The 14,423-nt window shown below is 47.3% G+C and overlaps 1 protein-coding gene across 1 annotated transcript; it reads right to left on the bottom strand.

Annotated features, from left to right (window-relative positions):
* Positions 1-1,343: 1,343 nt before the first annotated feature.
* On the bottom strand, positions 1,344-12,494 carry LOC118788550 (zinc finger protein 821-like). Its single transcript, XM_036544578.1, has 6 exons — positions 12,251-12,494; positions 5,537-5,668; positions 4,951-5,069; positions 3,428-3,526; positions 2,870-3,036; positions 1,344-2,380 (listed from the first exon to the last, which is right to left on the bottom strand). Exons 1-6 carry the CDS (start codon positions 12,288-12,290, stop codon positions 1,609-1,611), a joined length of 1,329 nt encoding a protein of 442 aa, XP_036400471.1. The 5' UTR covers positions 12,291-12,494; the 3' UTR covers positions 1,344-1,608.
* Between the last annotated feature and the right edge of the window lie 1,929 nt (positions 12,495-14,423).

Genomic DNA, 14,423 nt, shown 5'->3' with positions numbered 1-14,423 from the left:
AGAAAATAAACACGGGTCAGCACCTTTGAAAAGAGGTGCGCCTCTAACATTGTCTTCCTCCTTGGACTGGCCCAAACATTTTACCAGTCTGAATCGCCATCCTCATTAGACTTTTGTTTCACAATACTCCAGTATATATTTACTCAAGTTTAAAAAATATCTACCAAAGAAGAACGAGAAATTAAAACAAATAAAACTTTCCAGTGATAAAGGCAACAGAATCATGTGTTCTGAAATGACTAGACGACCCGGAAGGAAAATCCTTCAAGGCCTTCTACTTGAGAGGACGATTAGCATTCGTAATTCAGGTGTTGGCTCCGCCTACCCATACAGAGGTAATGTACAGAGAAGAGCAGCAGAGAAGATGGCCTCCTGTGACAACAATGGGCACCACAGTGGTGAGACTTTCCTGTCCTGACGGATGACTTGGCTGAGCTAGAGGCTGTGTACGGTGAAATACCAAACGTGCAAATCGGTGTTCAGCGCGGTCAATGTGACCGGTAATGGCTGAGAAAGAGAGAGAGAGAGAGTGTGTGTGTGTATGGTGTGGCAGTATTGTCGGCTGACGCATAAGGACAGCGAATGAGGGGGGGGGGAAGACACGACGGAATTGAAGAGTTGGCTACTCCCGTGCGGTTAGCCCCCACCCATTTTTCCAAAATCAGTTTTTTTTTGCCTGTCATCTGTAGTGTGCATTGGGGCTGTGTGTGTCCAACTGAACATGCTGCAAAGAGGAAACATTCAAGATGCAACTGTTTATCGTTTCATACAGTACTGGACTCTTCACCAGATACATACAGATCAATGCATTGTTTGGTCTTCCTTAACTGACAGTTTAGAAAAAGTCAAACCTGGCAAAAAGAGAACCATCTCAGTATTCAATGTGGGAATACGGGAGAAGAAAGGGTCGTTTTGGAGGAGAATGTGAAGAGTGTGTGTATGTGTGTGTGGATGTTAGCAACTTAAGGGTCCTACGTGCAAGCCCATCAGCTGTCCAGAGCGAGGCCAAGGGAGAGCCCATTGCGAGGTAGTTGTAGATTCAGTGGATATGAGCTAACCAGTGACCCCTGTTGGCAGCGCGAGGTGTAGCTGCCAGTAAACTCGAGCCGCCAGCTGGCGATTTCTTTGTCCCGTGACTGTGGATCCATGTGCAAACCGCTTCTCCCACCACACAAGCGAGGTACTGGTCATCACTGGGAGTGCTGGGTCTATCACCTAATGAGTCCCACACAAACAACACAATTTCTTTAAAACATGCCCGTCAGTATTAGAGTTTGTTTAGGGGGGAAAAAAACAAAACCTTCCTGACCATGTTTCCAAATTTCATCCACTTGCATTACAAGTTTTTTTTTTTTTTTTTTCAGTGGTTGACACGGCTTGTGTTTTTGCATGCCGCGAATGGCTTGGCTGTACATGTCAAAGAAGCAGCAAGAGCAAACCTGCTGGAATGGGATGGTTCTCTCTCAGAGTGAACGCAAACAGTAAGGGACGAGGTGTACACCGGAGACTCCATGGGTCCAGTCTGAAGACTCCTGCGGCCTGCTTCATTCACCAGGGCCGCTGAGGCAGAAGGCGTGGTGTAGGATTTTGGGGGGAGGGTGGGTGTGGCTAGGGCAGCTTCATGAAGAGGCCGTTGTCCAGCGAGGGGCAGGGCACGGGGCAGGGGAACTGGAAGAGGCTCATGTCGGCGGTGAGGGCGGCCATGGCAGAGGGGTCGTGCTCGATCTGCGTCCGCAGGGAGGGGTCGATCTTCTCCAGCCGGCGCTTGAGCCGCTTGGCCTCCCGCTCCCGGACAAGCCGCGCCTGCCTCTTCTCTGGCGTCTCGTTGGCGCGTTTCAGCCGCATGGCCTCGCGGTCCCGCTGCAGCCGCCGCGCCCGCTGCTCCTCCGTCTCCTGCATGCGCTGCAGCCGCTTGGCCTCCCGGTCCCGCAGGCGACGTAGCTCGCGCTCCTCCGCCGACTCGCACGCCCGCTTGGTCTTCTTGGCGATGCGCTCGCGCTCCAGCCTCTGCAGTCGGGTCTCCAGCGGCTCGCTCTTCCTCCGCTCCGCCCACTTCCGCATGGAGGGCGACTGGGCCGCCACCAGCTGCTGGTAGGCCACACAGCTGTTGCACACCAGCAGCACCCCGGCCGGGTACACCGGCATAGGGCTCAGGATGTCCGGGAGAGGGGGCAGGCCCGTGCTGGAGGGGCTGAGGCTGTCGGGGAGGGAGGACAGGGGCGGAGTGGAGGACAGCAGGCTGTCCGACAGGGACGGGAGGGTGGGGCCGGGGCTGGCGGTAGGCATGGGGGCCCCAGGGAAGGCCTGTGGAAGGGGGCAGGCCTCATCACTGCTGCTGTTCTCCGAGTGACCCGTGTTCAAGAACTCTTTCAGCTTCTCCCTGTGCGCAATACAGAGAAAAGTCCGGTAACTTCCGCAGTTCAAACACCAACCCCCACCCACCCCTATCTAACATCCACAGAACAGTAAAGAGCCCCCTTTCATCTACACCCCTTTCAAAGCTCCTCTTTTCAAAGCTTCTCTCTTTAATCTGGGATTTTAAATTGAACTAGGACAGCAAGATATGCCCTAAAAAGACAGTGACATTGGCAGCAATGTGTTATGGCAGGAAGGAGCAGGGTGTATAACTGCAGTGTTCCTTGCTGGATTAAGTAAGCCACTGCTGTACCTGCACCTGTGGGCTAAACCAAGTAAGTGCCTAGCTTCAATAAATACCTAATTGTATAAACATGTAAAAATTGTAAGCAAGTCATTCCGGACAGTTGTCTACTAAGCAAATGTGCTGTAACCTTGGCGGTCTATGGGCTGAGCTCTTAACACTTTGCAGTGTAAACTGTGTCATTAGGCTGCAAAGAGAGGGGACACAGACCTGTTGAAATTGTTGGTGCTGGTGAAACGCGCCCCGCACACGGCACAGTTGGACAGCCGGTCCTCGGAGTGGATGAGGAGGTGCCGCCCGAGGGAGCCGGGAGAGCTCAGAGCGCGACCGCAGACCGGGCACACGTAGCTCTTACTGCTGCCCACCATCGCTGTGTGCTGTCCATCCACACAGAGAGACAGAGAGAGAGTGAGTTATTAATATTCAAAATATTAGTTGTAATGTAATGTAGTGCAATACACATTACATTCACTTAGCAGAGATTCTTATCCAGAGCAACTTCCACCACCAGAGAACAGAAATGCATCCATTCAAGGTGAATGAGCAACAGAACTGAAAGTTACAGCTTGACTCCTTAAAGCTAATCCCCATTGTGGCAATACGCTCTGGCCTCTCCTGTCCATTTCAGCCCCACCCCCGCAGTTTTTACACATAATAACCAGAGCGGCTTGTGGTGGGTTTAGAGGCGATTACCGCCACGTTGGCCGGTCGGCCCCTCAATCGCGGCTTTACAGGAGGCTTTACAGGTGACCAGGCTGCTGAACCCACCTGGTAGACGTGAGCTATGAGCTGCTCGGGGCTGCTGAACTCCAGAGTGCAGAGAGGACACAGGTAGCTGTTCCCCAGGTCGGCCCCCTCCTCGCTCTCCTGCAGAACACAACACGGTCCCAGCACGTGAGCCTCAGAAAGCCTACAGGGGATTGGCTGCACGCAAGTCACATGACTGATGATCTGAAGCCCTTTGACAGAATGGGCTTAAAGTAGTACTGTTATAGTATAGGCTATAGGTGAGTAATAGGACTGACATGGAGAGGCTGTTATGTGGTGGATTAATGAGTGGGGAAACAGGCAGTGAAGAAAAAGGAAAAAGATGGTCAATCCAAACAAAAGAGAGAGAGCAGGTGAATATATATATATATATTTAGTTAGTGAGCACTCACTGAGTTTAGACAGTAAAACTATTCAAAAAAATGCACGCAGCACATTTTGGCATAGACAGAGGTGACATAACCTGTTGTATCTGGTGTTGAGTAGTTACAGGCATTGCATGTTTTCTTGTGCAGACACATCCATTTTAATTGCCTTCCTCAGCTTTATTTTTCATGAGCAGTCCAACACAGACTCTCTATATTATCTTGAGCATGTGCAAACTGACTCCAGTAAATGTTTATTTGTACAGCTGCCCTCCGCTTTACTGATCGTGTGGACCAACATGACCAATACCTTCTACCTGACAGCAAAGAAGTTTCAGAGCAAGTAAATCTCTGCATGCATCTCTGTATATGATGACTGTGCGCATGTGTGAGTGTGCGGGTTCTGCACATTAACTGTCTGGTCTATCAGTGCAGTTCTGTACCTTATCTCTGCCATCATGTTGCATGGACCGCCCACACTCCCTTTCTTTGCCTGTTTTTTTCATTCTTTCCGGACCGCTCGAGACCTGCTCCCCCAAGATGAGCGAGAGAGAGAGGATTCGAAGCCGTTCCTCGACCGCATCAGCGAGCAAGCTGCAGGCTTTAAGAATGCCCCCCCACGGGCACCTGTGAGTCACCCCGCCCCGTTACCGCAACGCTCACTGCCGCGCCGCCAGAGGTGTGAATCATACCCCCCGCCCCCAAAATAACCACAGATATATTTGTCATCTTCTTGAAAAGCGCTCTGGAGCAGACTGGAAATGTTTCCTGCCGTCTTCGGTGCACTGACAAAGAACAGTTTGATTCACAGCTCAATTTCAGGATGTCGTTTTTCCTCATTTCTCTTTAACTTTGTCACCACATTCCTTGGCTTCTTTGTCAGTTATCTGTTTATCTGCTTCATTGTCAGCAACTGACCCGTCTCTAGATGACAGACAGGAAGTGTGATGACATAGGGCAGTGAGAGACCTGATGACCCTGAAATAAGGTAACTGCACATCACCACCTTGGTGAGTTTTCAGCATACCAGAGGATGAAATTATGTAAAGTGCGATGGCAGATTTCAGATGGGTGGTAAGGCACTGAGCATGCTCAGAAGGAGAGGCGGACCTTGCGCTGCAGTTTGGTGTTCCCTCTGTAGTTTGGGCCTGTGCTCACCTCCTTCACCTCGCCCTCCTGCAGGGAGCACTGGGTGCTGTTGATGGCCGTCATGTCGTCAGCTGAGGTGTTGGACGAGGAGTCTTCACCGGGGTTGTCCAGGTCGCTGTCACTGTCCTCTGCAAGAACACAGAAGCTTGTTAGGGCAGCCAGAGTGCAAGTCTCTTCAGGCCTCATAAGGAAGAGCAAGTATGGACCTCAACACACACTTTCTCCCCGGTCACAGAAACAAACCCCAAAACTGACCCACTCCCCCTCATACCCAAGGACTCCACCTCCCTTTCCCTTTGCCACCCACAGACCCTGAACCCCAACATTCCCTCCTGAAATACCCCCTGCATTACATCACATGCTCAGCAGACTTGTACAGAGCAACCAGCAGAGATGGCATATCATCATATACAGAGCTGGATATTCAGTGAAGCAAATATTTACTAATCACCTTGCCCAAGGGTCTAACAGCAACCCCACATGGGAAACAGTGCCAACTTTTGGCTTACAAGCCCAGCTCCTTACCACTGCACCACAGCACTGCCCCACCCTGCCCCCCCCCCACACACCCCCACCCCTCGCAGCTACAGCTCACCCGTCACGCTGTCCTGCTCCTCTTGCTCCTGGGAGTTGTTGCTTTGGCATTCACTGTCTTCAGCAAAGTCCTCCCTGCCCTCCATCTCCAGTGTGTTCTGAGGACCAGTCAGTCCCAGGGTGGGGAACGGCCCTGCAGTGGAAAAGGGCGACCGCAGGCGGTCAGCGTGGGGACCGTGACCACAAGGAGGGAGACGGACTTTCAGTGGAACAACAGCCTGTCTGTTCCGGACTCCGGAGGCTGCTGAGTCACCAAGGAAACACGAAAGCAGGCAATTCTCAACACGTACAGTAAGCAGTGAGCTTACAGTAAGCGCTTTTCAATTTGCATACTGAGCCTCTTTAGGATGCCGAGGCGAGAGTGACTTAAACACAGGGAATCAGCTGCATGAAGCCGGAGATCAGGGAACCACATGCATGTTCTGTAGCATACCCACGTACTGCTCTGCGCTAACACTCTCGTACCTATTTTTAACAACACAGACACACACTACCAGACATGCACTCGGAGAAGCCATGTTGTAAAAGCATCTCACTTCTGTCATCTACCCAAGGGCCGCTGCAGCCAAACAAAGCCAAAAAAGAAAAAAACACAAATACATACTGCGCACACCTGCACACGGTAGGACGTACATGTACCCCACTCGGAACATGCACGTGGTGGGTTCACACGCACACAAACAGGTACGCCGCAGTCCCAGAGGAGGCAGCCTCTCTCTGCCCTCCTTTCTGCCTCTCGCCTACGAGCTGGAGATCCAGCACCGGCCTGCGTGCCTCCCTCCCAGAACCAACCGCACTGACCTAGCAACCCTCCCTACCGCCAGCCCTCCTCCTCATCACAGTAACAGACAAGCCCTGCCTTCCTCCCTGCTCTCCCCAATGCAGACACTCCACTTCCTCAGTCTCCCCTATACAGACTTCCCTCTCCCTGCTCCCCCACTCTCCCCAACACAGACTTCCCTTTTTCTCAACTCCCCAGCACAGAACCCCCCCCCCCCCCACTCTCCCCAGTACCAACCTCCCTCTCTGCTCCCCCAAAAACAGATCCCCCTTTCTCTGCTTGCCCCAACACCCAGCACAGACCTCTTTCTCCTTCCCTCCATCACTCTCTGCTCTCCACATCACAGATCTCTCTCCCCAGCATAGACACCCCCCCCCCATAATGCTACTTCAGCTCTTCTCCTTAAAGCTCCCCCCAGAGCTTGCATCCCACAGACCTGCCACTCATTGTCAGTCCGCTGCTGCCGTACAGACAGAAAGCCCTGGCCTCACACCCCATTGACCTGGCGCTCTGCTTCTCCGTCCATGTCATTTTTCCCTTCCTGTGTCCCTTCAGAAAGGGTTGCCTGCAATCCACACAGGCTGCAACAGGAGAGACATCATTTTGTACAAAACAAGCTTCTACAGCTAATGAGTTATCCTTTCCTTTCACTGTACTGCTGGCATTTCTGTGCCTTTTTGGTGGGAGGTGAACTTAAGTCAATTGAGCCTGGCAGCGAATCTGAGCTCTTGTTAATATTCCCGGAGAACCACAGAGCATGAATACAGTGTGTAGATAAGAGTGTAGTGGGAGTGGGGGGAGGAGTAGTCTTTAAATAGACCTCTCCTCTTTTCAGTTGTCAATGGTTCACAATCTTCCACGAACAGGCAAACTGGGGGGGGGGGGGGGTGAAATACATTTTTCCCAGAGCATTCCTCACCGAAACAAGGGCACTCGTTTTCGACAGGGAAGTGGGCCTGAGTGTTGCTGACCTATTAGCTGCTACGACAGGCTGTCTCAAAACAGCGCACAGCAAGTAACTGATGTGAGAGAACTGCCCAACCCCCACTGCTGCTCTGTCTGTACATCTGTCTCTCCCTCCCTCCCTCCCTACTTTTCTCTCTCCCTCCCTCCCTCTCTCTCTCTGCCACTCTGATGTTATCTCTGGGAGTCTGTAGGCAGGAGGTGACGCAGTGTCTGACTGAAACCAGACAAAGAGACAAACTCATCAGCCAACAGACACAGAAGAGGGGGGGGGGGCAAAACAAAACAGACAAAGAGAGAATTCCAAAACTCCACTGCAACACTGGGCAATGGGTGTGATGTGCTGAATTCAACCACCAACAGCCCGCCCCTCCCCACGCACACACACGCACACACACACACACATCCCACCCCCATTCTGGCTCCTCAGGAAACGTTGGTGGGAAAGTGCAGGGGCCCCCAGAGTTCCGTCTACAGAGAAGTAGCTCATTTTTTTTCCCTCCCCTCCCCAGGGCTCGGGAACAGAAGGATGCAGGCGAAAAAGATGATTCCTGTTTCCCCGCCTCATTCCTCACCTCAGCTAGCTGCTAATGTATGACCCGGGGCGAGTGGAGGAATGCATGCAATGGTCCCCATGTGCCCCCCTCGAAAGCTAATTCTCCTGCTAAGGCCGCCTCTCATGCAAAGTGTCTGAAATGATCACACTTCTGCCTCAGGGTAATCCTATAAAATGAGCTGGAAGGCTAGACAAGTGGTTGCAGCGGACTTTTCTTAGCCGTTTGGCCCATGCTTATGATTCATGGAAGAGTGAGAAAAGTGACCGGTCACATCTAACCAGTCTGTGAATTCAAGTCTGTTTTCCCTTGTCAGCAATAACAGTGTGACCACATACTTGGGCCACTACCTGACTGCCCCCACCACTAACGATTTTGGCAAGGGAGATCCAATTAGTATTTTTTTTTCCTGCTGGGCATTTTGCTCTGCATTTCGGCAAACTGCAGCTGACCCCCACGATGGAAACCGGACCCACAAAAGAACCCAAAATCTTTGCACAGCTTCAGCACAACACCATAATGAGTGACTTCACTTTGACTTCAAAGCAGCTGACCGCACATCAAGCTTCATCACAGCCAATCTCTGTTTGCCCTATTGCCATATGTTTCCCAAGGGCAGAAAGTAAAGCAGGTGTATTTGTTGGCGTAGGGCCCAGTCATGAGCTCTGTGTGCCATAAGGCACACACACATGCCTGGTGTGTAAACAGGCCTACCCACTTGCCTATATTATGAAAGAGTGTTCACTGTAATTACAGCTCAGCTTCGGGGGGGGGGGGGGGGGGGGGGAGTCTTTTTCATTACTAAATAAGCAATTAAATACGCCGATCACAGCGGCTGCAATATCTTGAAAGACAAATTATGACAGGAGACAATGGCCTTGTTTACACTTGGTGTCCAGCTGACCACTTGTGTTCAGATTCCGTTACTGCCTGCGTCACTTCTGCTACAGGGTCAAAGGGCCCCGTCTACAGTTATTGCGTCAGTCTCTATTGCCAGACAAACGGCAGATTTGTTTAGCATGGGCTAGCTAAGAAAACAAAAATGTTTCAAGAACTAATATACATGTACGGGCTATTCCAACTGTTGAGACTGGCAGGACGAAGTCATTTGTGACTTGCAAAAGAGCACAGGACAAGACGAAAAAGGAAGAATGTTAGAAAAGCATTTTTTTCAAGCGTAGGTGCGTTGTCACCAAAACTACCACCAAGTCTTGCATTGATGATGTATTTTCCTGTTACGTCCTTGTCGGGGATGCATCAGGACGCATTTGCATTCACGCTGCAAAAGGTATGTGGTCAAATGCATCCCAGACCACCTCAGCAAGTGGTTTGAGTGATCAGATCACAACGCGTCTTGGTGGTCGTTTACACTTGTATTTAGTGCTCTCCACTTGTGATTTGATCACCCAAGACGCATTTTAAAACCAAGTGTAAACAGGGCCAATGAGGTTTGGCAAATTCAATATAGACCGCAGACCAGAGGATGGTTATTTACACATTATGGTCCTATTTGCTCCCAGTCTGTGCACACCCAGGTTAAGCTACGTTCTTTCTCACAGTTTGTTTAGAACCTGCAGCAGCAGTGTAGCTTAATAAAAAGCAGGGCTCGTTACCAAAAGGTCGCTCATTCAGTTCCCCGCTGGGGAACTCCTGCTCTACCCTTGGGTGAGGTATTTAATCCAGAATTGCCTCAGTAAACATCCAGCTGTGTAAATGTATAACATGTAAAAACTGAAACTTATGTAAGTCACTCTGGATAAAAGCACCTGTTAAATGACAATAAGGTAATGTCACTTCAGGAATGACAGTGAGCATTTAGCCAATCACTGCACAATGCATTTCAAAGCCATTTTAAAGCAAACTATGTTTAGAAAATAAGCCTCAAGGCTGTATGCTAACCTCTTAAGATTACTGATGGCAATCCCCTTGGGTGGGCTTATGTGTTCTTTGTCATCTTACAAAGTCTCCCATAGGTTGTACACAGAAGCTCAGCAACCAATCAAATACATAAATGGGCCTAAGTGGTGACCTTCTGAGACGCATGAGGAAAGTAATGTCTGAATCGCCCACAGCGGGGACTTCAGCGAGGCAGTGTTTTACATACACAGGGATGGGGGGGGGGGATTTTCCACAGAGTAGTTAGCCAGTGACCGCAATGGGCCTCTTTCAATGCGTTTCAGGTGACTAAATCTGCCATGTGGTGTGCATTTAGTCATGCATGCAGCATCGCGGTGACACACTCCCTAGAGTGATGATAGCATAATAACCAACAGAACAGAGATGACGATTCACCCTCACGTCACCCTGTGCCGTCACACACAGATCTCAAATCTGTTTTTACACTGCCCTGCTTCTGACTGCAGGAATAGGCCTAAGGCCACTCTTTCCTCTTCTTGCAGCTCTCTTGTGCTTATCCTTACAGACTCACAAGAAAAGCATGTACATCACATTTCTGAGGCCTTGATATCACTTAGGTAAATGCACCTAGTAGCTGACTGCGGCTTGTAAGAATGTCTTAAGGGGAGGTGCTTCAGCTGAACTGTCTCAACAAGTAGTCAGCTGTATAAAGAGATATGTAAAAATGTAAGCTATGCATGTCACCCTATATCGGAGGATGGTAGCAAATAAATAATGTAATGTAAGGACTGACATAACCAGAAGAGTGGGACTATTGGTTTTCAGCGCATTTCACATTTAAAGCTTTTGGGTAACACAGGTGCAGGAATGGCAATTTTCAGTGAGAAGCTGTTTAAAATTCACTTTTTAAAAAAAATAAATGTTTCTCTGTAAAATCAATCAAATTACAGCCCTTCACCACTCCACTCTCAACCTATTCTGCTAACCAAATGAGATTTACATTTAGGCTATGTGAGAGGGAAAAGCAACTTCTTAACACTTAGAGCGATAGTCATTCGTAAAACCTGTCACTCATTTTTGGAAGACAAAAAATATGACTCACAAGTTGCTTTGCTGTCTTGTACAATTTGGAAAACAGCCATGAACAGTAGTTCTGTGTTCAGTGTCCTGATGTGGTGAGCATCCTACACCACAGCTACTGCAACAGAAAGCGGATTTGTCTCTTAACTACTTGCTTGAGTTATCACAGCATTTTCTCTGAAGTAGACCTTCCTATGCAGTGTGCTCATCATGCACAGAAAATAAAAATTACCTCAGCACAAGTTTAAAAAAAAAAACATCTCACAGCAGGTGTATTTGGATATTTGTGGTTGAGCAGGAAATCAGAGCAATGCCATGCTTAGTCTCCCTCTTATCACCCTCTGGTTCATAGCCTGGGGGCATCCAACAGCTGATCTGAAGTCAGATTTTGAAAGTGGGTCTGAGTGTACTCTGCCTATATTTACCAATGTATGCAATGTGACAAGAATCGATGCCTGGTTTGACCAGGTACTCCCCAAAAGCAACCACAGTATACCAGCTTCTGAATAGTAGGAACTGAACAACAACGTGCAAAGCATGCCCCAGCAGGTTCCACACCAGCTAAAACAGAGGTTCTTCTCTTCAAAAACCACAAACAAATTAAACCCCAGCCAGACACATACGCACTGTCCCAGTGTAAGGAAACTGGTGTCTATATCCTTTCATCTTGATGAAAAAAAGAATGATAAACGGCCAACAATTTTCATCACCTTGTGTGAAACATCTCTTACTTTGTTTCATACACTGGGCTGCGTCATTATGCAAATTTATTTTCATAAGGGCATTTCCATAAACCTTTCTGACACCCTTTCCGTGTTCACCCACCATTGATACAGTAAGGCATTTGCCAAACAGTTCATGACTGCAGCTACATTTGGACACTTACTCGTGATTTAGACGCGTTGAAACAAGGCAGCAAACCCTAAGAAAGCCTCTCTCACACGGGTAGCTGACGATTATTGTACACACCAAATTCGGTCAGATGGCTACTCTGCCCCACTGCTAATAAACAGGTCCGTCCAAAACTGTAGTTAGGCTTAAATGAAAAGCACAACTTGAAGGCACACGTGTGTTCTCAAGTGTATTATAAGCTTGCATTACCACTGCTCGCAATCGTTGCTTGAACAAATGTAAACATATGACGCTATCTGATGTAGTCGTTTTAAATTAGCGATCTGGCTACACAACGCTAAAATACACGCTAACCACAGCTACCCCGCTGTTGGACACAGCCAGCCACCAAGTATCGGATACCTACGTTAATACAGTTTACAGTAGCTACAACGACAGCGGCAGCAGCAAACTCAGTATCGTTAGCTAGCCACAGACCTTTATAGCCTACTACAATGGCGAGTACAATGGGCAAACAAGCTAATTAACAAGGTAGGAATAACTACCATGCCCATCACGTCCAATGGTCGAGAATGCACGTAAACGCTAATTCAATCAAAATAGCATTTACAATACCTGCGATACCTACAATTAACTTTGAAGGGGTTGGTCTGTTTTCGCCTGGACATATTATCCCCCACACCCGGCTGGAAAAAACTCGAATCTCCTCCAAGCGCCGACAGATTTAAGGATGTTCTTAGCCAATATAGATATTCCTTAAAAGACTCCCTTTGGGAGTGTAGTAAAAAAAATATATATATACAAAAAAGAAAAACACACGGTGATCAAAATCGTCTATCAAGGCAATTCAGCGATGAAAGACGGTTTGCTACATGAAGTCGGGGTTATCTAAATGAGGGGAAAAAAGATTTAAACAAAAAATAGACGTTAAATTACACAAAATAATTACATAGTCCTCTGCCGAACTGACACACACAAACTGGACACACTGATGAATTTACACATGTAAAAAATATTTCAATTGAGACAATATCCAGCCCCAGCTTGTGATGTTCTCCTTCGTGCAGTCCAGGGCAGCCCCGAATCCGTGTCGCTGTTGCCTTGCCAAAACACTGCAGAGAGGCACCATCGACATTCACTTGAAAAATAGAATGTCGACTCTCACAAAGACGCACAGAAAGGGATTGTGGGACGTATAAGAAATCATTGGAGGATACAGCGTACTGTCATGAGGAAAAAAAAGGTTGGCGTTCTCTCCACACTCTACACGCATTTGTCTCCGATTTATTAAAGCGTCAGTGTGGTTTTTACACCAATCAAACGAGAATGTGTGTTGTATACCAACAGCAAAGCAAAGGGTCGGAGTGGAGGTTGAGTCAATTGTTTGTTCGTTTCTTGACTATTTTCTGGATGACATAGGTTGTTTACGCAACTTTCCCAAACGTATAGTCATACTATATGGCTCTGCATGCTTTGTGCCATAATGTGTATTTTGCTAATTTGTTCAAGAGATTGCTTATGTCCTGTTTCACCCACGCATGAGTTGGACTTAAGTGATTTTTGGAAAATGATCCAAGATTTAGATAATTTTGAAAAATATCCAAATCCATAGGAAAATGCAAAGTTGAATAAAGTAGTTTTGTTGTGGAATTTCAGCTGAGCTGTGTTACTTTACTTAATGTCTAGCTGCTGCATGCAGACAAATAAACCACACACACATTTTATATTACTAGCTTTATGTAACAAAAATTTTGTTTTCTGTAATTAATTCTGTATTTTTTTATCTTTGTTGCCTTAATGGGACTTGTGTTATTTCGCATACGAAACAATTTCAGTCCTGTGTAAAACACATTTTCACGGTTGTCCTGATTCCTAACGCTTTTGTAAATGTTGTGGTAGAGACAAGCTTAATTATCTCCTTGTCACACCTGAATACACCCATGAATCCAGACCGAAAAATGCATGGGAGATGAATATTGGGGAATAAATGTCACCATATTTCGTGTTATTCATCATAATACCACAAGGGGGAGGAAATTATTACACGGATCACGGTGGCTCTGCATGCGCCCAGAGCACGTACTGTTTTTTTTTTTTTTTTGCTTATATGCAACGTACGTTATGTATGAACCAATGTGCATTGACGAGGTCACAGTACTTTAAACTTAAAGTATATAAAGAGTCAACTTGATATTGTCCCATTATAGGCCTTGGTCTGTGGCATACGCTATGACAGTTAAGGTAATGGCATTTCATATGCTACATCTACTGTAAATATAGCCTGTTTTTTCAGCTAGCACTCTATGTAACTCAGATGTATACTGGTATATTGCACAAGACTCAACCTCATTGTGTAAAATTAGTAATATGATGTCAAAATAATGCCTCATAAAATCAATCCCGTAAAATGTGCAAAGCACTGGCACTCCCAGATAATCGTGACACGGACTCTTAGTAAATACAAGGCATACTTTTGAATTATGCTCTGAATAAGTTGTGGAGAAATTCCAACATCTGAAATCTCAGTGTGAAAAGGATAACAAAGGAAGCTACAACGCTGCTGCATTATTCAGTGGTTAGTTTTCATATGACATATTATATTTCCCAAAAATACACAATCAAACAGAAACATATTAAAATAAAATACTTTGGTTTGACTGAATGATAAATGGATACAAATAGTACCTGAAGGCTCACATACAAACGTGTGTGAGGCTGAATAGCAATATATTGTAATTCTGAATGTTCCTGAAAGGTGTCATTTTCAGGAAAATAAATAAATAAAAATTCAAGGCACATTG

This window comes from Megalops cyprinoides, chromosome 13 (genome assembly GCF_013368585.1).
Source record: "Megalops cyprinoides isolate fMegCyp1 chromosome 13, fMegCyp1.pri, whole genome shotgun sequence".
NCBI classification, from domain to species: Eukaryota; Metazoa; Chordata; class Actinopteri; order Elopiformes; family Megalopidae; genus Megalops; species Megalops cyprinoides.
This window is presented reverse-complemented; position numbering and strand designations above follow the sequence as displayed.

What these genes read in the sequence shown, in the direction of transcription:
- LOC118788550 (XM_036544578.1), bottom strand. Translation starts at nt 12,290, where the DNA reads ATGTCCAGGCGAAAACAGACCAACCCCTTCAAAGTTAATT. An exon ending in CAACCCCTTCAAAGTTAATT is followed by an intron (nt 5,669 to 12,250) that starts GTAGGTATCGCA and finishes TTTCCACTGCAG; the next exon opens with GGCCGTTCCCCACCCTGGGA. An exon ending in TCATAGCTCACGTCTACCAG is followed by an intron (nt 3,037 to 3,427) that starts GTGGGTTCAGCA and finishes GTGGATGGACAG; the next exon opens with CACACAGCGATGGTGGGCAG.